The sequence below is a fragment of the Ceratotherium simum genome, chromosome 5, assembly GCF_057802395.1.
Source record: "Ceratotherium simum simum isolate JZ-2026a chromosome 5, ASM5780239v1, whole genome shotgun sequence".
Taxonomy (NCBI): domain Eukaryota; kingdom Metazoa; phylum Chordata; class Mammalia; order Perissodactyla; family Rhinocerotidae; genus Ceratotherium; species Ceratotherium simum.
Window position 1 is genome coordinate 91735539 of NC_141904.1, and position 23475 is coordinate 91759013.

The following is a 23475-nucleotide window of genomic DNA, read 5'->3' on the forward strand; positions in this document are numbered from 1 at the left end:
ACAGCTCTGGCCCTTCCAGACTGTGTGGCCTCGAGGCAATACAGCTTCCCGGGCAGGCCCTGCATCTGCTGAGCTTCAAACCCCAGCTCTTCCCTCGTAGCTATGAGCTTTGAGACAGTCACTTAGCCCTTCTGCTTCTTCCTTTATAATGGGGGCTCATCATAGTCCTACTTACCTTTTAGAGAAATTGTAAGGATCCAGTGAAAGAATCTGTGGGAAGCACTTGGAGCAGTACTTGGCACATCGTATGCATTCACTAAATGTTAGTGCTTTTCACCTGTGAAATGGTTCTAGCAATTCCCTACCTTGGAGGCATGTGGTGGAAATTAAACGCCAGATATGTAAGCAGTCTGGCATATAGCATAGGCTTCAATTCACTATGGCTACCATTCTCATTGAGAATGGTGCTATGAGCAGTCATCCGTTGGTTTCTCCCTGCAGCCCCAGCGCAGCAGGCTGCTGCTAGCTAACATGGGCTTTGTTCTCTTCCAACTAGGCCAGGGAGCTGGAGAGCCGAGAGGCGGAGCTGAGACGCAGCGACACCTTCTACAAGGAGCAACTGGGGTGCATTGAGAAGAAGGTAAGTCTCCTGCCTGGCTCCCTTTTTCAGGGCCAGGTCCTAAAGGCGCCTGACCAGAATCCACCGCCACATGGGAAAAGGAGCCCACAGGCTCCAGTGCCCATTCACCCCAGCAGCCAGCTCCCTGCGGACACGCCCTCCTGCACACTGCAGCGAGCACCACACCCCCAACCTTTCATCAAGTTGCATTCACAGAGATAATTGGTTTTTAATTGGGCCGCTTTTTGTTGAATGTGGCTGGCTCTGCTATAGTTCAATTTTAGAAGAAATTCACTTCCACCACAGGGCGGTGCTGGGACCCAGTTTACCTTTCTCACTTTAGTTAAGCCGCATTGGGTAAAAATAATAACAACGTGAAGTCTTGCTATACAAATATATTAAGGTTGTATTATTGATTTTCTCCTGGGAGTTGGGAGATCAAAGTGCACCATGGCTACACACTCTCTGCTTTTCTAAGGATAAGCCTTTGAAATGAATGAGATTCAAAGACACACCATCTTTCCTTTTTTTAAGCCTACAATCACTCCTGAAAATTCTTTTGATAACTTGCTTACTTTTTGGGGGGGCTTAATTTGTTGATCATGACAGATTTTTCAAAGAAATGGCTTAAAATGTGGGAGGGAATGGTTGGGAGGTTGAAAAAATTGTTCTCCCTCATGCCTGAGACAGCGTGCCAAGCAACCTGAGCCATCAGCTTATTGCAGGCAAATCTTCTAGAATCCTTTGTCACGGTTTGGAGCTTTGAAATTGACAGTTTGCTAGAGGGGCCTGATTTCCATAGAGGTTTTTTCCTGTGGCACGCCACACTGGAGCCTGGCAGCAGCGTGCGTTTCTGGATTTCCAGGCAGTGGGGACAGGAGGGAGGTTCCTCCTGCTCCGTGGACACTCTTCTGTCCACCCCTGCAAGGGTTTAGGGGACGGCCAGAATTGTGATGTGAACATGAAGCGCTCCGGTGACAGCCCGTAGCCCTGAGGGTCGGCACTGCACCCTGAGCCGCTTATAGAGGTGGCCCTTAACAAGCAAATGTTTCCTGGACAGCCTCCCGCCCAGGTTTGAGTGTAGCTGTAATGACAAGGATTGTGATATGAGATCCTGGAAAAGGGTAAAAAATGCCACCAGCCATAGCTCTAATTACCACAGTTGCCCATATGTTCATAGGCACAGATTTTTTTGTTCTGTGTGCGATTCTGCAGTCTCCTGCTGTGCTCCTCTGTACTTCCCTCTCTGGGTTTGGCTCCTAGAAGCATGTGTGCATGTGTCTGGGGTGGAAAGGAAGTAGCCTAACAGCATTTTTCCTCCCCTAAAATCTGTCTTCCCCTTGTCACTGTCCTCTCTCATCTCTACTCTAGTTCTCCTTAAAACCAGTTCTCTGCTTTGTTGAAGGAAAGGAAATTCTCCTGGACGAGCCCTTCTTTCTCATCTGTTCTTCCCCACTCAACATAAAGTCAAGTCTAGACTTCTTACAGATGCAGATATAGGCTTTTTTTTTTTAATGAGGTTTTCCTACGTGATCATGAACACTTATTGAATGCTTCCAGAAGGAGGTGCAAAAACATGATCTCCTTTTTGACTCTTAAACACTAGCATTTTGCTGGTGATAATGCAAAAAAGGAAAGCACTTCTAACATCCCAGGAACTGGAGGTGGTGAGGGAGACGGGGATGGAAGGAGCTGGAGAACGGGGAGCAGAGAGGCTCGGTCGTAAGGCTTACTTGTATCTGTTTTGAAAAAGGTTTTCGATCCTCTCCGTGGATGATTGTATTCCTGTAATGGCTGGGAAGATGGAAGACACAGCATCTGACAATCTCTTTTATTAGCTGTTGCTTTTATATAATTCTGGTTTCCTTTGTTGAAAACTCTCAGACCTTGACATTTTCAGCTCCTGTACACACAGCTTCAGGCCTTCCAGTCATCAAGTGCCTTTCCTTTTTTCCTTTTCCATTTCCTTTTGAGTTTAGAAATTGATGATGGGAGCCTGCTCAGGGGAAACTTGGAACAGCTGCTGAATCATCGTCGACCACCCGAAATAGTTGGGTGTGTGGTCACAGGTGAGAGAAGGTTAGAATGGAGGAGGCAGAAGCCTGGGCTCATGGAGGCACCATGGTGTGTCCACCAGCCTCTCAGCTGGAACCCTGTTGCCTGTCTGTCTGTAGGATGCTGTGCTGGGCCAGCCTGTTGTGATTGGCAGGTAGGGAAAGCCTGCACAGAATTTAGACTCACTTTCGAGGGGGAGGAGACTTCTTGACTCTTTTGTACTGCGATATTTATTCCCTGGATGATGATTCTTGAGTGTGGAAATCATATTTTGTAGGGTTCCTATGCTTTATAATCGTTCTGAATAATTGTTCCTCACGCCTACACTTCAACATCTAAGTGAGGGGTGTTTTTCTGTTTCACCACGGAAACATCCCCATAGTGAGCTGCTGGGGATGCAGGGGCCTTGTGAGGGTCCTTTGGCACCTGCAAGCAAACCCCAGACATGGTGTTCACACACAAGTTGTGAAGCACAGGGCAGCATGGCTTAATGAGGGACCTGGGCCCGCATGCAGCTCTGCATCATCGCTCTCTGCAGCTACTGTGCCTCTTCACGTCTCAGTTTCTTTATCTATAAAATGGAGATACTAATGCCTTGTGCGGGGAGTTGATGGGGGCAGTAGAGGGGGTAACGTCTGCAGAAGTGTTGTCGTATGCTAGGTGCTGGCTCCACTCTCCAGCCTACAGTGGTGCTGCTGATTCTGTTTCAAATCATAATGCTTCAGGTTTGGATTTAACAGCTGAGTGTGTGCACGTGCGCACACGTGTGTATGTGCTGGGATGGGTTTTTATCTTCAAGGGTGGCCTGCTCTCCGGGATAGAGAAGCCTCCTCTCTAGGCCTCACTGGGCTTTTTTCGGATGCCTGCCATGGCACCCATTGGTCCTTCAGTGTGTAGAGCAGTGTGGGGACCTTGTGGGTGTCTCTCACATGCCTGACAGTGTTAGAGAGCAAGGCCCTTTTCCATTTCCATTTGTTGGGCATATGGCCCGGGGCAGTGCAGCTCTCTACTGTAACGTGTGACTGTCAGAGTCACGGCTGCTGAACCCCTTGCCATCTTAACTGGTCTCCCAGAGCCTTTGCTCAGCTGCCACTTTGTGATTTCCTGTGGAAACAGAAGAACTAGGAGCGGGCTCCACCCACACCACACCTGGATTCAGCTATCAGGGGGCTAAGGGTGACTTGTGCTCCTTCAGAACCAGCACACTGTTGTCTTTTAGCAGAAACCTCGGTGCTGAGTGGCTCTGAACTAGACCCTGACAGCTGTTGAGATGAGCGCTCAGGCTGGCCAAGAGTGTGTCTTCTGCCCTCGGCCATAGGGTCAAGTAGGGTGGGGGGGGATGAGCCAGCTTTGGAGTCCAGCAGGCTTCAGTCCTAGTTCTGCTTCAGTAATTTAACAGCCTTATGACTCTGAGCAAGTTGTTTAAATTCCATAGCCTCAGTTTTCTTATCTTTGAAATGGGAATTTTAAGACTAACCTGCCAATTGTTTTGGGGATGAGTGGTCATTTGCATAAAAGTACCTGAGATGGAAGTATTCAATTCTCTTTCATGTTATTCCATTCTCTTTCCCCTTCTTTAATAAATGCATAGCCATTCAGTAATTCCACATTCATTTAATTTTGTTAGGTACCCAGAGAGAGTTCAGACAGTAGTGGGTCCTGCCTCACAATACTCACAATCCAGTTTGGGAGGGGAGGGAGATGTTGAGGATTAGGACCCCAGATGGGAGTGTGCATGAGAGCTGGCTTCCCGTGACCAGAGAACCTGCCAGCTCTATAAAAATGGTCTCACTTTTGGGGCCGGCCCCATGGCGCAAGCGGTTAAGTGTGTGTACTCCACTGCGGCGGCCCAGGGTTCGCCAGTTTGGAACCCCGGGCACACACCGAAGCACTACTTGGCAAGCCATGCTGTGGCGGCGTCCCATATAAAGTGCAGGAAGATGGGCACGGATGTTAGCCCAGGGCCAGTCTTCCTCAGCAAAAAAAAAAAAAAAAAAAAGAGGAGGATTGGCAAGTGTTAGCACAGGGCTGATCTCCTCACCAAAAAAAAAAAAAAAAAATTGGTCTCACTGTTTCCAGACTCAGCAACTGCAAAGTAGGGAGGGCATTTTTGGGGTCTAGCTTCAAAGACTGAGGCAGGGAGAAAGGGAGAAATTTGGAAATATGTGTGTTCTTTTCAGATTTGGGGTTCTTTACCCCAGAATGTAAATCTCCCTTCTGCTCCTTTTGAGTGCACGCACCATCCCAGCATTGATATGTGAGCAGTCAGCCCTTTCTCCTGTTTTTCTCTTTGCTTCTACTCAGATTTTCTTGAGGAACAACTGTCATGTGATCCTGCCAAGCCTGCAGCTTTCTCAGTGACAGCACTAAACAGCCCCCTGCCTGGTGTCCCTGGGGGTGTCACTTGGAGCCTGTTTAGGAAAACATGAGCTGCTCTAGGGTTCAGAGGAAGCAGAGTTAAACATGGGAAATTCTACTTCACAGGAGAAGGTGGCCCACTGGTCAGGAACATGTGAAAAGGGCCCAGCCTCACCTACGTCGGGAAAATGCAGTTACAGCCACAGGCGATGCCAGGACCTACTCAGTAGAATGGCTAACATGGGAACGATGGACACCACAAGTGCTGTGGTTTAACCCAGGGTCTCAAACACTGCTGGCAGGGGTGTCACTTGGCAAAGCCGCCTTGGAAAACTGTTATCCAGTATCTGTTGAAGCTGCACGTAGGTATACCCTTTGACCTGGCAGTTGTATCCCCAACAGAAATGTGTCCCTAGGATCACCAAGAGGAATGCCATAGGATTTTCATTGCCGCAGCATTCATGATAGCCCCGAACTGTCAACAGTAGAAGAGATAAACATGGTAGCTATCACAGCAGAAGCCACACAGGAACGAGAATGAACAAGCGGCAGCCACGGGCAATGAGGTGGGTGACTCTCACCAAAAGAACACTAAGCAAAAGGGCCAGACATACAGGGGCACGTGCACATTGGATGGGTCCATTTATACACAGTTCAAACAGTGAAACTAATCCGTAGTGTTAGAAAGTGGGGTAATGGTTCCCCTTGGGGGAGCAGTGACTAAGCGGACATGTGTGCAGGGGCCTGGGGTGGGGGGTAAGGTTCCCTTTCCTGATGTGGGTGCTAGTTACACAGGTGTGTTCAGTGGTGAGAATTCATCAAACTGTGCTTGGAGGGCTTTCCACTTCTCTGTCAGTGTGTGTTATACTTAATAAAAAGTCAGATGCAGCTAAGGAAGGCAAGGCCTGCCCTCAGGCATCAGCAGCATCACCCGCCACTCCCCTAGGACCTGTGTCCCTGTCTTGTGTTCTAGCACTTACTGTATACCATCTGGTGGCTGCTGGCATCTGTGGCTTTCTCCTCTTCCAAACTGTGAAGATTGGGGAGTTCCAAGTCCTTGCTGCTCTGATTCATCAGGGATGATTCATCGTCAAGGGTTGGGGATGCAAGGTCTGGCATAGAATAGGTGCTCAGTAAATGTTTGCAAGATAAAGAAAGGTAAGTGTGTATACGCTAGCAGGAAACAATGATGCAGTGGGGGTTCCAGGAGGAGAAGGAAGGAGCTTTTGCGGAGAAGGCTTCGTGGTGGAATCTGTGTTTGGAGAATGAGCAGGATACAGTGGTCAGCCCATGGGCAGGGCATAGAGAAAGGGGGTCTTCTGGATGGAAACCTCAGCTGAGGTGCTCCATGTAATGTTTGGCAGTAGATGGTAAAGCTGTAAAAATAAAGTCAGGGTCTGTGAGGGGCTTTGGATGACTGGCTGACAAGAGTGGCCTTCCTTTAGGATAATGTTGGGAGTTCTTGAAGCTGAAAAGAGATTTGAGCTTGAATGTTCAGAAGAATAATGGTGCCATTAGAGAAAGAGAAAAATTCAAGTGAGCCACTACCCTTGGAGAAGGTCACCAGTTTAATTGTAGACACGCACAGATGAAGTGGAGATGACCGACAGGTGATTGAAAAGTGTCAGATGTAGAATTCTGTGTCTTACAAGATGACAGCCACTACAATTTTATGAACATATGCTATGTGCCAGGCTCTTTTACAGAAGTTATTGCTAATCCTTGCAGCAGCCCTGCAAGATGGATTATATTACACATTTTACAAATGAAGAAACTGGAAATCAAGTTAAACAAGCTGCCAGAAGCCATGCAGCTGACAGATGAAGTCAGAGCTCCAAAGTCTCTGCTCTTTCCACCACACCATGCTGCCTCCCAGATCAGCTCAGGAAGAAGAGCTTCAAGAGAATGTGGTCAACAGTGCCAAATGCTACAGGTCAGAGAGGATTAGAATTGAGAAGAGGCCTCTTCATTGCCTTCTGAAGGACATGTGGGCATGTGAGTTGTGTTGAAGGAGCCTTTTCAGGACTGCAGTGGAGACTGAAGCTGGGTTACGTGTAGAGTTAGGGCCCTCGGTGAATGCAGGAAGTGGAGGAAACACGTAAGGACCACTCTTTCAAGAATTTCATCAAAGAGGGAACATTGGTAGTTTAAGAGGGAGCAACTTGAGCATATTTATGGGAGGAGAATTCATAACGTGTCTCTGAGAGGGGGTCTGGTGGAAGCCAGGTCCCAAAGGTGATCAGAGGGCACGCAGTGGGAAGGGCTGCCTTTATCCGGGAGGAGCGTTCTCAGGGGAGTCGCCCTCTGGCTCGAGAGGTGGAGTGATTTCCAGCTGCGTGGTGAGTGAGTAGTGTGTCTTATTGGAAGAACTGCTGACCGCCAACCGCTGAGTGGCCAGCAGACATTTTTTCTGAGTGTGGGGAGGCTTGCTTTGTGTCAGGCCCAAAGTTGGTACCAGAGCGTCAGAGAGGGGCTCGCCATTTAGGATGCAAGACTGAGACACGGCAAGTATTCCCAGTGTGACACACCTGTAGAGAGAAGCCACCAGAGCAGGGGGAATTCAGAGGAGGAGACAGATAACGGTGACCTGAAAACAGTACAACAAGAAATTGGCCTGAGTGGGAAAGGCGCGCACCTCCTGGTCATTGTGGGGAGCAGTTCTTTACCTGCTGAGCTGGCTGGTCTGAGGCCAAAAGACTTCTGAAGATTATTGAGTCTAGAAGTTCTTCACCAGGTGAGCTAAGAAGCCTGCCTGCACACCAGCCACCCTACTAGTACCACTTTTTGGGAATGGTAACATTTTGTACGTCCTCAACAGTGTACTGAAAGTGATAAGTGAAAGAGCATATTGCTTAGAGATTTAGGGTGGCCTTTTTTTGCAAGAATGGGCTTTTTATACTTATGCTGGTGGGACCCTGGGCCTTTGATAAATATGATCAGTGAGATGGGAAGAAACGAAGAAATTGAGAACCGTTGATCCAATCCAGTTCTTTTCACAGATAAGAACACGGCCCTAAGGCAGCTAAGTGGTTTGGGAATCACTTCATATAGTGGTAAGCTCTGGGTTTTTAGATCTAGAGGGACCTGGGTTTGAATTACAACTTCACCACCTACTGGCTTTATAGGCTTGATCAAGTCATTTAAGACCGTGGGTCTTGGGAGTCTTCATCTTTACAAGGAGGGCAGTAATAATTAAATTTTCAAGATAATAAAGGACATAACATAGAACCCTAGACTATTGTAATACATTGTACTATAAATGGTAGATGCCATTCCTATTACCAGCCAGATATAACAATATAACTGCTGTTTTTCTCATTGTCCTCAGAGGTGACACAGCTAGTTAATAGTATAATCAGCACCCTAGTTCCTTGCAGCTCTGTCCAGTAGTCTTATAGTTTTTCCACTATAGGGTGAGAGTGGTGGTTAATCACAGGCTCTGAAGTTAGATGCTTTTAAATCTTGGCTTCCATCACCACCACCACCACCACCACCACCTCCACAACCATCACCTCCACCACCTCCACCTCTACCTCCACCTCCACCACCTCCACCACGTCTTCCACCTCCACCACCCTTACCTCCATCACCATCAACTGCACCACCACCTCCACCACCTCCACCTCCACCTCCACCTCCACCTCTACCTCTATCTCCTCTACCTCCATCACAACCATCACCACCACACCTTCCACCTCCACCACCATCACCTCCACCACCATCAACTCCACCACCACCTCCACCACCTCCACCATCACCTCCACCTCTATCTCCTCTACCTCTATCACCACCACACCTTCCACCTCCACCACCCTTACCTCCATCACCATCAACTCCACCACCTCCATCACCTCCACCATCACCTCTACCTCTATCTCCTCTACCTCCATCACAACCATCACCACCACAGCTTCCACCTCCACCACCATCACCTCCACCACCATCAACTCCACCACCACCTCCACCACCATCTCCACCACCTCCACCATCACCTCTACCTCTGTCTCCTCTACCTCCATCACAACCGTCACTACCACACCTTCCACCTCCACCGCCATCACCTCCCACCACCATCAACTGCACCACCACCTCCACCATCACCTCTACCTCTGTCTCCTCTACCTCCATCACAGCCATCACCACCACACCTTCCACCTCCACCACCCTTACCTCCATCACCATCAATTCCACCACCACCATCACCTCCACTACCTCCACCTCCACCACCACCACCTTCACCTTCACCTCCACCTCCTCTACCTCCACCTCCACCTCCACATCATCCCACCTTCCCTGCATCTATTCTGTGCATTGCTTCTGGTATTTTTTCTAAAGATCTGTTTCTTTACCTCGTAGTCTCATCTCATACTTTGCAGAAATCTTCTTGTTTATCTTACAGTAACCTCCGAGGTGAGGAGGGAGCAGAGACTACTCCCTCTGTTACACATTTGGATAGTCTGTGGCTTTCCTGGGCCTTGTGGCCAGGCATCCCTGGGATAGATGTGTGAGCCAGGGACCTCACTGAACTGGTGGTACACCTCCTCTTTGCTAGACACAGTACCTAAGTTATGTCACTTGGGTTTTGTGGCAGTGAGGGTCAGGAGTCGGGGGAGGAGTGTTTATCACAAATGAACATGAGGACACTCAGAGAGGTTAAGGAATGGCATAAGGTGGTTTCACAGACATTAAACCTCAGATCCAAGATTTGGACAGGTCTTTCTGAATCCGTGTCTGTAAAATAGGAGTAATAGTAGTTCCTATCTCATAGGGTAGTTTTGAGAATTAAATGAATTGATACAATATTGCTAACAAACCTCTCTCTCTCTGTCTCCCAAGCTGGTTTTCTTGGTGCTCAGTAGCTGATATTTGCTGAGTGCTCCCCATGTGCAAAGCACTGGCCAAGCACCTTACCTGGACTGCCTCCTTTGACCTTCACAATGACCCAGGGAGCTGGGTGATAAAATGACAACTGACTTCATTTGAGTCCTTGCTGTGAAAGTGCCAGGTGTGTCCTAAGTGCATTTCATGTACTAATTCATTACATCATCAAAATAGTCCTGTGAGGGAGGAGCTGTCGTCATCCCCATTTTACAGATAAAGAAATGGGCTTTGAAATTGGCGGCAGTTGTCACGTGAGTGATTTGGGATCATAAGGAGCAGTCAGAGTTTAGTGCCCATAGGCCCTGGCCAGCTAAATTCAGGGGATCAGTTGTTCATCAGTTGACCACACTGGTCATCTACTCAGAGTATTGTTTGAATCTGTATTAAAATGACCTACAGTGGAATTTACTCTAAGTAGAACAGTACAGTAGTACAATGAACCTCTCTGTCTCTATCCCCCAGACTTAACAATTTTGCCACATTCGCTCATATCTCTCCCTTGTTTCTCCTTTGTTCTTTGCATAAGTACTTTACAGCAAAACCCAGTAACCATGACATTTCCCCCTACATACTTCAATATGCATCTCTAAAAAGTATGGACATTTTCTTTTATAACTACAATATTGTTATCTTGCCTCAGAGAATTAACATTGATTTCACCAAAATATATTTTTCAGGGTTTTTGTTTGTTTGCTTGTTTCTGGTATAAGTCAGGATCCAGCAGAATCACCATGCTGCAGTTGGTTCTTAGGCTGTCAAGTCTCTCATCACCTAGAACAGACCCTATTCCTTTTTTGTCTGCTGACGACTTATTACAAAAACTCCCTAGGTTCTTTTTGCCTTATTTCTCCTTCATTGTATTGACCCTGGTCCAGAGAAGTGAAGATAAGTGGTGCGGGGAAAGCTAACTATATACCGTGTTAGGAGAGGTGACATGATCATGCAAGGCCAAGGGCTAATCTCAGTGGTTAAGTTGCTGTTCACTACTGCTGATTTGTGTCATTCCCTCCATTACTGTGGTAGGGTCCTTTTAAGCACAGGCTCAATCAGTATCTCCTCTTGAAGTGGTTTCTGCCATTCCTGGCAGCAGCTGCATTAACATGCAGCGTTTCCCGCTCCAGGGTTATTGTCTGTTGGTTTTCCCCAGCACATTAAGCCTTCTAAATAGGTACTTATGGGTTGAAGAGCCAGAAGTGCCTGTCCATCATGTATACAGGTTACTACCTATCCCTGCTGGAAGAGACCCAGTTAAACGAATAATTTTAATAGGTACTCTGTGGCCTGTTCCTTTCCTTGCCTTCTCAGCTCCTCCCTTCCCAGCCTCTGTCATCTCGATTGGACTTGGTGAATTCCCTTGGGCCTTTCCTTCATCCCTGGACCATGGTGGTGGTGTGATGCTGATTAGGGAATTTGAGATTACCCTTTGGCCTCTCTCCTCTGGTGCTCTCCCACCCCACGGCACTGGTGACCAAGTCTTGTCGAGGTCATTGAGCTAATAGCTCCTATTCTTCTTTGGTCCTCTCTCCACAATGGCGGCCCCTTGCTCATCTCTCTTTTGAACTGAAGCTGTCACCTCCCCACTGGTGTCCACGTGTTGCAGGAGGACTCTTTCTGAAGCCCATTAATGACTTCCCACTGCATTCACGAGAAATCTGGGTTTCCTCAGCCTGGCCTGCAGGGCTCTGTGATCTATCTGAGTCTTGCCTGTGTGGCCAGCCCTTCTCCAGCCACACCTGGCATGTTCTCGGTCTCACGGCCTCTCCCTCGACATTAGGATCACCCTGGAGGCCTTCTCTGACCACTTCTAGCTGCCCCCTCTGTGCAGGGCTGCCACATCACCTAACTCACTGTTTTGCCCTGGAGTGAGTTTGGTGCCTAGTGGATGCCTGACAGGGCGCCTCAGCAGTCAGGACAGATGACAGCACAGAGCAGCCTGCAGCAGAGTCTGGGTGAGATGCATGGAAGTAGATGGAGGTGCATGTTGCTTGGTGCCAGCAGGGGAGCCAGGACCTCTCTGCCCTAGAAATTCTGTCTTGGTGCTGGTCATGATGGGAATTATCCAGCCATCTCCTTGGAGCTTATCCAGTCATGGGGCAGCATTGCCTTTTTAAAAAAATTGCTTATATTTATTTCTTAAGTAACACATGTTCACAGTAGAAAGAACAAAAATTGCAGATCAGCCCAAAGAATAAAATTGAATTTGCCAAATCAACTCCCCACCTAGAGTGGTAAACATTGTTAACATATTGGTAAACACTGGCCAGACCTGTTTCTGTTGTGGTAATATTGGTTATGTTATAATATTTGCAAAAAATGGGATCATAACCATCCATGCCATTTGGTAACTTTTTAAAAACATGAGCCTTCTTTCCACATCAAATCTGTTTCTACACTTTATTAGTTGTATACTGTTCCTTCTTATGAATGTGCCATAAGTTACTGTACCAGTTCCTTATCGTTGCACTGTTAAGTTGCTTTAGGCTTTTCCTATTAGAAAAAAAGGCAGGAGGTCTTTGACCACCTTTATAGCTACCTGAACTCAATTATTTTCTTAGGAAAAGTATTTAGAATTACAATGGCTGGGCCATAGATTGTGTCCATCCTTCAGGCCTGTGGTTACACCTTGCCAGGTTGCTGTGCAGTAGAGGTTGTGACAGTTCACACTTCCCTCCAGCAGTATATGACAGTGCCGGGCTCCCTTCCTTTCATCAATATTGGCTCTTTTCTTTTTCATATTTAAAATTAGTTACAAATGTAATGCATGTTTGCGAGAAGTTAAGCACTATGAAAGCACACAAAGTGTGGCCCCGACTCTCCAAAAGGAATGCTGATAGGTGTGCTTCCAGCCAACCCCTGCGAACCTCGGCCTTATTTGTGAGGAACACAGCCATGGTTTGTTTTTTACAGATGAGGTTATAGTTTATTCTTTCCTAACTTGCATCTTGCACCTAACAGTACATCTTGGACAACTTTGTGCATCAGTTCTCTTTGCACATCAGATCTACCTTGCTCCTTTTAATGACTGCATGATGGAAATTACCATTATTTATTTAACCATTTTCCTGTTAATGGACATTTAGGATTATTTTCAGTCTTTTATAATGAATTTTATGATGAATACATCCAAGTTTCTCTGAAGAAATATATACCAACAAAAAGGGTTTGCGAATTCACCCCCACACCTGTGCCATCACAACCTTTTATCAGCCTTTAAAATTTTGCATTTCTTGGGGTCAGCCCCGTGGTGTAGTGGTTAAGTTCATGTGCTCTGCTTTGGCGGCCCCAGGGTTTGTGGGTTCAGACCCCGGGCACGGACCTACGCACTGTTCATCAACCCATCCTATGGTGGCATCCCACAAAAAAAAAATAGAGGGAAGATTGGCAACAGATCTTGGCTGAAGGCCAATCTTCCTCACCTCCACCCCCAGAAAAGAAATTTTGCATTTCCTTAAGTGTTAATATTAAGTTAATATTAACTTAATATTATTTTTCATTAACTTCATTAATTTCATATTAAGTGTTAATATGAAAAGGCTGAGCATCTTTTCATAAGCTTATTGGCCTCTTGTAATTCTTTTGAGAACTGCCTCTTGCAATCATTTACCCATTTTCCTATTAGGTGGTTTGTCCTTTTTTTATTGATTTATAGGACTTCTTTATATAATACGGATATTAACTGCTAATTGTTATATTTATTGTACATGTCTTTTCCTGGTCTATTTGTTTTAACTTTGTAGATATAGTTTTTGGCATTTAGGTATTTAAGATCTGTGTATTTTATAAGTTTAAAAGCTCCCTCCCCCATTTTCATTTATTTTTGTTTGTCAATTTGATGGGCAAAAAAATGGTCTTTTGAATTTGTACGTTTTTATTACTAATTGAGTGATTGTGTTCATTTTGGTTTATGAAACCCTGTTCATCCACTGTGCTTACTGTCAGAATCTCCCCTCTGAAGGGACTCCTACATGATGCAGGATGTTTTCCTTCTGTCTCCCCAGCTGATGATTATTGGGCCACTGACTGGACACCCGCAGGTTGGAAAAGCACGGGCTTTGGGTTCATACCTGGGTCTGACTCCTTACCTCAGCTCTGGCCAACTGTGACCTTAGGCAAATTAGTTAGCTTTTCTGAGCCTAGATGCCTTCTTCTTTAGGGATTAATAACAGCGACCTTATTGGGTTGTTGCCAAGGACTGTGAACATGCGTATCGCCATGTGTGTAGATGTCCGGTCATGTTCCTTCCTCCTGGGTAGTCCCTCCCCTTGATGGACAACTGCAGTTGCTCCTTGTGTAGAAGTCAGCTCAGGCTCCCTGCATGTGACCATGACCTGCTGGTTCTGCTTCCACCCTGAGGAGTAACAGCTGTTCCAGAGCCGCAGAAGAGAAGCCTGTGTGGTGCGTCAGCGAGGTGAAGGTTAACCAACCCCCTTCCTCCCGTCCTTCCCCAGTTAAACTCTTATCCCCAGTGCTCTCAGGCACTCCTCACAGGAAGTAATCTCCCAATTCACTTTTGGTAGATTTTAGTTTGTCCCTGTCCCCACAGGCACCTGGATCTGAAGCCAGCAGATGGGAGTGATTTGGATGGGGCAGATGGGGCTGTGCCGTCGCCCTCCCTGGTCCTTCTGTGGGGACATTCCTGCCCTGGCAGGGCTGCTGGAGCCGCCTTTGGTTAGCTCCTGTGGCTTGCCTTTCTGTACACTGCTGGGAAGCCACATTCCCTCTGTTCTGCATGCGTATGGCCAGGGTTTTGGGACCCAAGCACAGGGCCTTCCGTAATCAGGTCCCTGTTCGTTTTCATCTCATTGGACGAACAGGGCTGTTGTTTAGTTTTCAAGATAGGTTTTGATTCTGATTCTGTTATCCATCCTACATATTTGCTCTCCCTCTGAGCTTCATGTCACTTGCACATTTGATCTGCATACCTCTCCCTCCTCCAGTCATCCATAATGGTGCCGAGCGGGAAGGGAGATGCCACACTCTATGGTCAAGCCATCAGTCCTCCCTCTTGAGCTTCCCCAGAATGGGAGCACTGCTTCAGCAGCCTTCTGATTGTCAGGCCCACCCAAACAGCACAGCTGTGGGACAGACTGTTGCTATGCAGTGTCCCATCCCTTCAGGTGGTGTCCGTATCACTCCAGGCAGTGTCCCCATCACTTTATGACAAAAGCGGGGCAGTGGGTCTGATTTGGTTTCCATCTGCCTGGGTACCTTCTCATGGCCACACTTCTGGTTCTAAGTCCTTACACCATAGAATTCTGAAGGGATCTGTGTCTGGGTCGCCAAGGTGTAGTTTGCAAAATCCACCTTTCCTCCGCTTTGCTAAATTGGACATTGTCTTGTCTTGGGCATCTTCCCATTTTCTCTGAATTCTTGAGATTGCCAGCAATGAGCAAATCTCTTCTGTAAGATAATTCAGAGCTGCGATGTGATTCATCTGGATCAGGAGATTTGACTTCATTTAGTGTGACTAGATGTTCTCTCACAGTCTCTCCCGACTTGCATTTCAATTCCCTCATATCAGTGTTTGATTCAACCTTTTCAGTCTGGAGATTGTTCTCCTTGATAGAAAATGGGAGTTTAGTGGTTCTTTCTCTCCGTCGTCTGTTAGCTGAGCACCTTTCACCCCAGAATGGGCCTATCCCTTCTTGTTCCTATTGCTCCTACTCCAACTTTAAAAGCCTTTTTTTTGTCCTTAGCATTTTCCAAACAGCTCAGCTTGCCTGGACCTCAGCTCACCTGACCTATTCTTACAGGCCTGGGCCGCTCCTTAGTGTTCCAGTTGGTTCCACACCCTTCCTGCCCTCTGTTAGATGTGGTGCTTCCATGAAAGCCCCCTCCACAGCTCCTTGAGACCCACTAGGTCAGGGACTTGCAGGGGTGTCCCTCCCAGCAGCACATGGCAGAAGTCACCTCTGCACTCTTTGAACCGTAGCTCTCCCTCCCGCAGAAGATCCAACACACCTCTCGAGGGAGCCCGGGAGCAGCAGGCCGGGACGCACCGTGATTGCGAGGTGCACTGGGGCTGAGGACAACTCGCCACCCTCCTTCCCCTTATGAAGATCATTCATTATTGTATTTCTCAGAAATGTGTTTTTAAAGACTCTTATTGCTTTTAAGCTGTCCTCTCATCACAGAGCAGAGGCTTTTGATGGGCAATTTTGCCCTCCAGAGGATGTTCAGTGACGTCTGGAGACATACTGGCTGTCATGACTGGGGAGGGTGCTGTTGGTGTCTAGTGGGTAGAGGTCAGGGATGCTGCTGTACATTCTGCCATGCCCGGGATGGCCCCACAACAAGGAATTACCAGCACCGGATGTCAGTAGTGCCGAGGTTGGGAGACCCCATTGTAGAGTAACTTTGTAGGCCTCATCATCACCCAAGGTCTCTGTTCACAATTGCAGATCTCCTCTGAGAGTCCTAGGCCAGGTGGGGGCCCAGGGATCAACAGTTTAACGAGTGCACACAGGTGATTGTAACCATTTGAGAAACACTGTTTTAGAATCTTGGGTAAGAACCTGGAATTCCTCGGACTCCTTTTCCCAGTGTAAGGGCCCCAGGCACTGTCATGTTTAGACTCTCCCATTCCTGAGCTGTTAGGAACTCTGAGATCACATTGTGCTTTCTCCTCCCAGGAGCCAGACTTAGGTCCAGCCCCTTCTTTCTTTGGAGAGCCCAGATTTTCATCCCTGCTTTCTAAAACCTAGAGGCCAAATGAGACATCCTTCAGGTGGGTAATAGTTGAGGATGCTGCCCTGTCACCTCTGACTGTTTCCCAGGCTGTGATCTGCTTGAGGAGGGATGTTGCTAATTTCCCACTCAGTCCTCACTCAGCTCCTCTCTCCTTGAGTCGAAGGCCCGTGATGTGGTAGCTTGTATGTACTCTCAGACTAGGCATGTATTTTCTTGACAAGAGCTACTATCCCTCTACCTTCTAGTTGGGGCTGTTGGGGAAGTCCATAATCCTGGGCAGCTGTTATTGCCGCTTCCTTGGACACAGCTGGTCGTAAATAGCCATGGTCACATGAGCACTTTTGTGTATTTCCGCTAGCCTTTTCCCATCATACTGAACATCATGGGTTGTAAAGCATTTTAGGATGCAGAGCATTTAGGATATTTAGAGCCTGAATGGAGGCTCCACAGCCCTGTCGTCTTCTCTAGGTAAGAAACCGTGCTGGAGCTGCTACAAAGCTCTTCTTGTGTTGCCTGAACGAGACCTGGTGATTGCCCAAGTGCATTAAGTACAAGGTTTGTCCGTTTTTCCCTCTCTCTCCTGAAGCCCTCTCCCTGCCTTGCTTCATTTGTTCGTTCTTTCAAGTCCATTATTCACTGCCTGCCTCACCGATATCCCCAGCACTGTTGGCGGTGTGAGAGTTGAGGAGGGAAGACTTCATTGTCTGAGGTCAGAGAGACCCTGAGCACCTTAGTGCCTGTCCTCCCCTAGTGCAGTTGCTTCAGGGCTGCGAGACGCCAGTTCAGCCGAGGGCCGGTTCAGGTTGGTCAGCCAAAGGAACCTCATCCACAGTGCTGGGTCTGGCTGGAGCACAACGATAAGAACTTCTGGTTGTCCATGCCACTTCACTGGCCTCTGCTGCAGTTCCTGGCAGCCATCACCGCCAAGCGGGTGGGGTGGCTTCTCCCAGAGAGCCGTGGCCTCGCTGCTCTCTGACACCAGCTTTCAGGTGACTGTCTGCAGCTGCCGTTTGTTGAGTGCCTGAGAACCAGGCCCTTCCCCCGAGGCTTTATCTGCACTCACACAGGTCTTGTGAGGGGGTGCAGCCATTCCCTTTGGACAGTTGAGGACTTGGGACCTCAGGGACTCTGAGTAGCTCATGAGAGGCCACTGAGCCTCAGATGTGGTGGAAGTGGGATTTACACCTGGGCTGGCTGATTGCAGAATCTTTAGTCCGGCCTCCACTGGTGAAGCTGTGATTTGTTTCTCTTCTCAAAGGACAGGCAGATACTTCAGAAACGGATTGACCACAGCCCATCAGAAGCAGCCATGTTGCCCTGCCTATTCTTTGTCCAGACTGTGTCCCCTCTAGACAATCTGGTACCGTGTCCTGCACTTATGAAGTACTTGTCCAAGGAACTCGTAGATGCTCTGGACCATCCTTTTCCAGGCAGCCTGTGGAATTAAGCTCTATGGTTTGCATTACCGCTTGCTGTAGGTGTAGTGTTTACCTACGGCTTTGTTCCCTGCTCTCAGGATCAATGAAAGTGTTCATAGTAAAGTCGAACCTGGAAGAAGCCTTAGAAACAAGAGTGGGTCAGTGATTCAGGAGGAAAAAGTCACAAAGTCAAGGGTAAGGAAGCTTGTGCAGTGTGCCAAGAGCACAGGATGGGCCAGGTGGGCCTGGCTGGTGGTGGGGGCTGCCGAGAGCTGTGCGAGGCCACACATGGCAGCAGTTCCACGTGGAGGGCCCACCATCACCTCAGAGTGTACGTCGCCACACAGTCCACCATCTCCCCCGGTGAAAGGCCCCACTCGCCCCCACATTGGAGAAGTCAACGTCTGCTGGGCTCTTTCCTCTCCTCGTTCCTGTACTTCTACATGCAGTCCATTCCCATGCTTCCTAAATAGTTAAGAACTGTCTTCTCTTCTCCATCCCCACTGCCCTGTTATCTGTCACCCAGACGGGAGCAGTCTTCTCTAATGGTCTCCTTGCCCTTGGTGGCAGTCCCCGTAGACCAGATTTCTCATTGCCACAAACTGACCCTACCAGTCCCTTGCTCAGAAGGATAGTCCCCATTCTTAACAATCTGAACGTCTCATCCCGGGCACTCAGCCCCTGCCATCTGCTCACCGTGCCCCACAGCCCCACCTCACACTCTCCCACCTGCAGAACTGGCTGCTTCTGCTTTGGGGTACATTCGTTGCTTCTTCTCTGGCCTTGTCTGAAATGTGATTCCCCCACCCTGTCCTGTACTTCACCTGGTCAGTTCCTGCATCCCCTTTAAGACTCAGCTCAGCCATTCTCTGGATCCTCCTGGTAGAGCTCTGTGTTTCCTAGCCTGTGTTGGCCGCCACATCCTGACATTGGTCAATCTCTTGCCCTAATTTGAGCTCCAGGTCAGGAAGTGAGTCTTACTCACACACCACAGCACCAGATATCCAGAATCCAGAGCAGAGTAAAGGGGGAGGAGATGGGCACTCTGTGGAACAAAACCCCCCTCCCCCCAGCCCGCAATGAGGCAGTGCCTGTAGGCTCCCTTCAGAGGGAAGGCCTTGCCTTCTCATCAGCGGCGACTCAGGCCCATCACTAGACACCTGCAGACTGTAGAGGGGGTGAGTTGCAGGCACACGGCTCACGCTGCATGTAAAAGCCAAATCAGAGCCTTCCCTTGGACATTCAGAACATCAGTGATGACGTAGGCAAAGGGTTTTGAATGAACTGGGTTCAGATTTTATAAATTAAAGACCTCCAGGACTTCTGTTAAAGCTCTTGATGACATCATACTTTATGCAGTTTTAAATAAACCAAAAGGTTTAGAGGTGTTTCAGTGTTCTTAGAATCCTACAACTCTAGATTTTAAACTCAGCACAGAGAGGTTAGGTTATTTACCCAAGTTAAATGACTCGTGAAAGGGCTTCTAAAAAACAGTGCTCCATATTTTATTTGAAATGCTTTGGAATATAAGGAATTCATGCACTGTCACAGACTCTCTCTAAGGACTATCACCATGAAAAGGTGTAGGATCCCATGCATTCTGGTGTTATCCCAGGAGGAATATAGGTTACATTGTCTCTTGTTAAAATGGTCAGACTAGGCAAATATTTTGGATATGCTAGTGGCATCTGATGAGAACGCTATCATATCATATCATCTGCTAATTCGTTCCTGAATGTTGGTTATTAGCTGGTGACTTTGCCTAACCTAGAATAATGTACTTAAAGGACACTTACTCTGTGCCAGTCGCTGTGTGGGCACTTGTAAGGATTAGCTCAGATAGCCTGCTACTTTGTAGATACTCACTAATGTTTGTTGTGTGACTCATGAGCAAATGCAAGAGAGCTCCCAGCCAACTTTGAGGGAAACCTGCTTTCTAATCAAGTTTTCACCAGCCCTGGTATCCAAAAGCAGACATCACTGGCATTGTGCTGGGGAGGTGCTTGGAAAGGGTCCTGGTGAATTCAAATGATACAGCAGCAGCAGCAGCAGGTTTTTGGTTGTAGAGTTAGTGTGAAGGTTTCTGAGTCTAGTGAGAAGACACTGAGCTCAATTGCCAAGACTCTGGGGATGTTTGCCCGCATGTGGAAACTGTGTATGAAGTAACAGATTAGCCTGCCAGAACTGTGACAGTGCTGTGTTGTCATTTTTGGTATTTGTATTATGTGACATTTAAAAAAGTGTGGTGAAGTGTAATTGTTAACATTTTGTTTTATCAGCAATCTTTTATTGAAAATATCTCACTTTTCTCATTAACATGCGATCTTAAAACCATAGACAGCACTTTGAAATGTGGTGTTGATTATATCCTATGACCACTTTTCCCCCAGTGTACTGAAATGTACTTCATTGGAAAATGGGATTCACTTCACAGAAATTCATTTTACAGCAAACTCTAACAGAATACATTTATTTCATTAAGGTAAACACCCTTTTTTTCTTGTAGAATAACTCTTAAAAATGTTAATGATTGAAGGAAGAATAAGAATTATGAAGAAAGTCTGAAAAAAAACTGGATCAATAAAATTTAAAGAGGGAAAGCAGACAAATGACTCAACAGGTTGAGGAATGTAAGCAGAATGGAGGGAATGGGTTTAAACGGAATCAGAGAGGCATTTGAAGGGGTTTTGATAAGAGAAATCATCCGATTTTAAGTCGCTGGGCTATAAATGATCAACTGCTCACTGAGATTCTAAGGCCAAAATCATGCCTCTGTTTAAATAAGAAAAAAAGATAGAAATATATGAATTTCCTTAAATTTCAAAAAGAAACTCAGGAAGGATTAACCAGAAACTAATGGGATTGTTACCTACAGGGGGTGAGTGGAAATGAGCTGGGAAGACAGGGAAGGGGATGGGACATCTCTGAATATACTTTTTATATATAGTTTGACTTTTGAACCATGTTACTGTTTTGCTTATTCAAAAATTCAGTCAACAAAGATGGTGTTAAAAAATTAATGTAAACAGAAATAAATGAACCTAGCTACATATCAGATAGACACCACCCCACACAGAAGGAACAATATTAATTTAGGTGGACTTCTAGTCTGGCAAGATGGCTGGACTCCTCTCTTCCTGCTCCTTCTCACTAAGTACAATTCTGAACCCTGGAGCTGAGAGCAACCATAGCATAATTCTGAAAGGTAGGAAGAGAAAGAGAGACTGGCTAGGGACCCTGGGACTAGAAGAACAACACAGCAGCCTGGGTGCCTCATGACCCCCCCACCCAGTGACAGAAAACAACCCAGGGCCAGTATCTCCAGCCCCTAACCTAGTGGCAAGTGATTGTCCATTGCTCCACCAGATTGAGAGCGAGTCCCCCAGCCATACTGGGTAGGCCCAGTGGCACCAGCAAGGGGGATCAAGTGGGAGCCCACTGACAAGTGGCCCCAAGAAGCACTCTTTATCCCTGTGGGTCAGGGATTGCCTTCTGTCACCCAGAGACCCAAACTGGCTCAACAGCGCCAACAGGGGGATTCTGCCATAACAAGTGGCCCAGACTGGGAGCACTGTTTGTCTGGTTGGTCAAAGACTCCCCTCCCCCACCTGGAGACCCCAGTGGCTAGGAAGCACTGTCCTGGGAAGTGCTGTTTGTCCTGTGGACCAGAGAATTCTTTCTCCCACCTAGGGACACCAGTAGCCTGCTGGCACCATTAGGGGACATCCTGCCACAAGTTGCTGGGGTGCTGTTCTTTGTGTCCTGTAGATTAGAGGCTCTCTTCTCCTACCTGGAGACACTGGGAGGCCTGACACTGGTAGGAGGGATCCTCCCACAACAGGTGGCTGGCAAGGAAGCACTCTTTGTCCCTACAGCCTGGGGAAGCATTTTCTGTCCCCATAGGTAACCCTAGCAGGGATCAGCAAGGGCCCCAGTGGCCTCAGATGAACCAAGCAGACCAAAATAGTGCAATAAAGGCTTTGATTCAGGAAGCTGAGGAAATTCCAAAGAAGATAAACCCAAAGAAATTCACGCCTGGACTGATAATAATGAAACTTCTGAAAACTGAAGACAAAAAATCTTGAAAGCAATCAGAGAAAACCAACATGTTACTTATAAGGTAACACCAATTTGAATGGCAGTGAAATCTCATTTAAAACCATGGAGGCCAGAAGGAAGTGGCATATTTTTCAAGTGCCAAAGAAAAAAATCTGTTAACCGTGAATTCTGTACCCAGCAAAACTATCCTTTAGGAATGAAGATGAAATAAAGACATTCTCAGATTACAGAAAACTAAGAGAATTTGTTGCTATCCAATCTGCCTGTAAAGGATGGCTAAAGTTAAGTTCTTCAAACAGAAAGAAAATGATAAAAGAAATAATCTTGGAACATGAACAAGAAAGAAAGAACAATGGGAAAAGCAAAAATATGGATAAATATGATAGATTATCCTTCTTTTCATGAGTTTTTAAAATCATTTGATAGTTGAAACAAAAAATATAATACCGTCTGGTGTGAGGCAAATGTATGTAGAAAAAATGCCCACAGCAAAGGTTTTAAAAAGTGGAAAGGATAGAGGAACCTAAATGGAAATAAGATTTCCAAACTTTAGGTGGTAAAACGTTGATACCAGTAGATTGTATCTACTGGTAAGTTTGTAGTAAGATTGTGGTGAGTTACGTATGTATATTGTAATACTCGGTGCAAGCACTAAGAAAATTATATGAAGCAATACACTCAAAAACGCTGTTAATAAATCAATACGGAATCCTATGAGATGAAGGCAAGAAAAGAGAAATGGAGAATGAGAAACAGAGTGAACAAAACAGAAAACATATAATAAAATGGTAGACTTAAGCTGTAACATATCAATAATTACCTTAAAGGTAAATGGTCTAAATATACCAATTACAAGGCAGAGATTGCCAGAGCAGATTAAACACACACATACAGCTTTGTTGTCTGTAAGAAACTCGGTTCAAATACAATGACATAGATTGAAAGTAAAAGGGGTAAAAAAAAGATATATCTGTAAGCCTTCTCCAAAAAGACTAAAGTGGCTATATTATTACCAGATGAAGTACTTCAGAGCAAAGAAAATTACTAGACGCAAAGAAGGACATTACGTGATGATAAAAGGATCAGTCCACCAGGAAGACATAGCAATCCTTAGATATGTGTGCACCAAAGAATAGAATCTCAAAATACATGAAGCAAAAATTGTGGTAGGGTTGAAAGGAGAAATACACATATCTAAAATAATAGTTGGGAGGATATCAACACCCCCTTCTCAGCAACTGCTAGAGATACTAGATAGAAAATCATCAAGGATCTAAAAGATCTGAATGACACAACCAACCAACAGGATCTAATTGACATATAAAGAGTACTCCAACAATAGCAGTATACATATATTTTTCAAACACCCATGTAACCAAGGTAGACTATATCCTGGGCCATAAAACAAACCTTAACAAATTTAAAAGAATTGACATCAACATATCAAAATATGAA

At 46.6% G+C, this 23475-nt stretch overlaps 1 protein-coding gene across 1 annotated transcript in view; it reads left to right on the forward strand.

Annotated features, from left to right (window-relative positions):
• PLXNA1 (plexin A1) overlaps window positions 1-23475 on the forward strand; it is a 331470-nt gene that overhangs the window by 144504 nt on the left and 163491 nt on the right. Inside the window, exon 5 of the mRNA XM_087431622.1 lies at window positions 497-580. Within this exon, the coding sequence (XP_087287748.1) occupies window positions 497-580 (84 nt within the window). The remainder of the gene's footprint in view (window positions 1-496; window positions 581-23475) is intronic.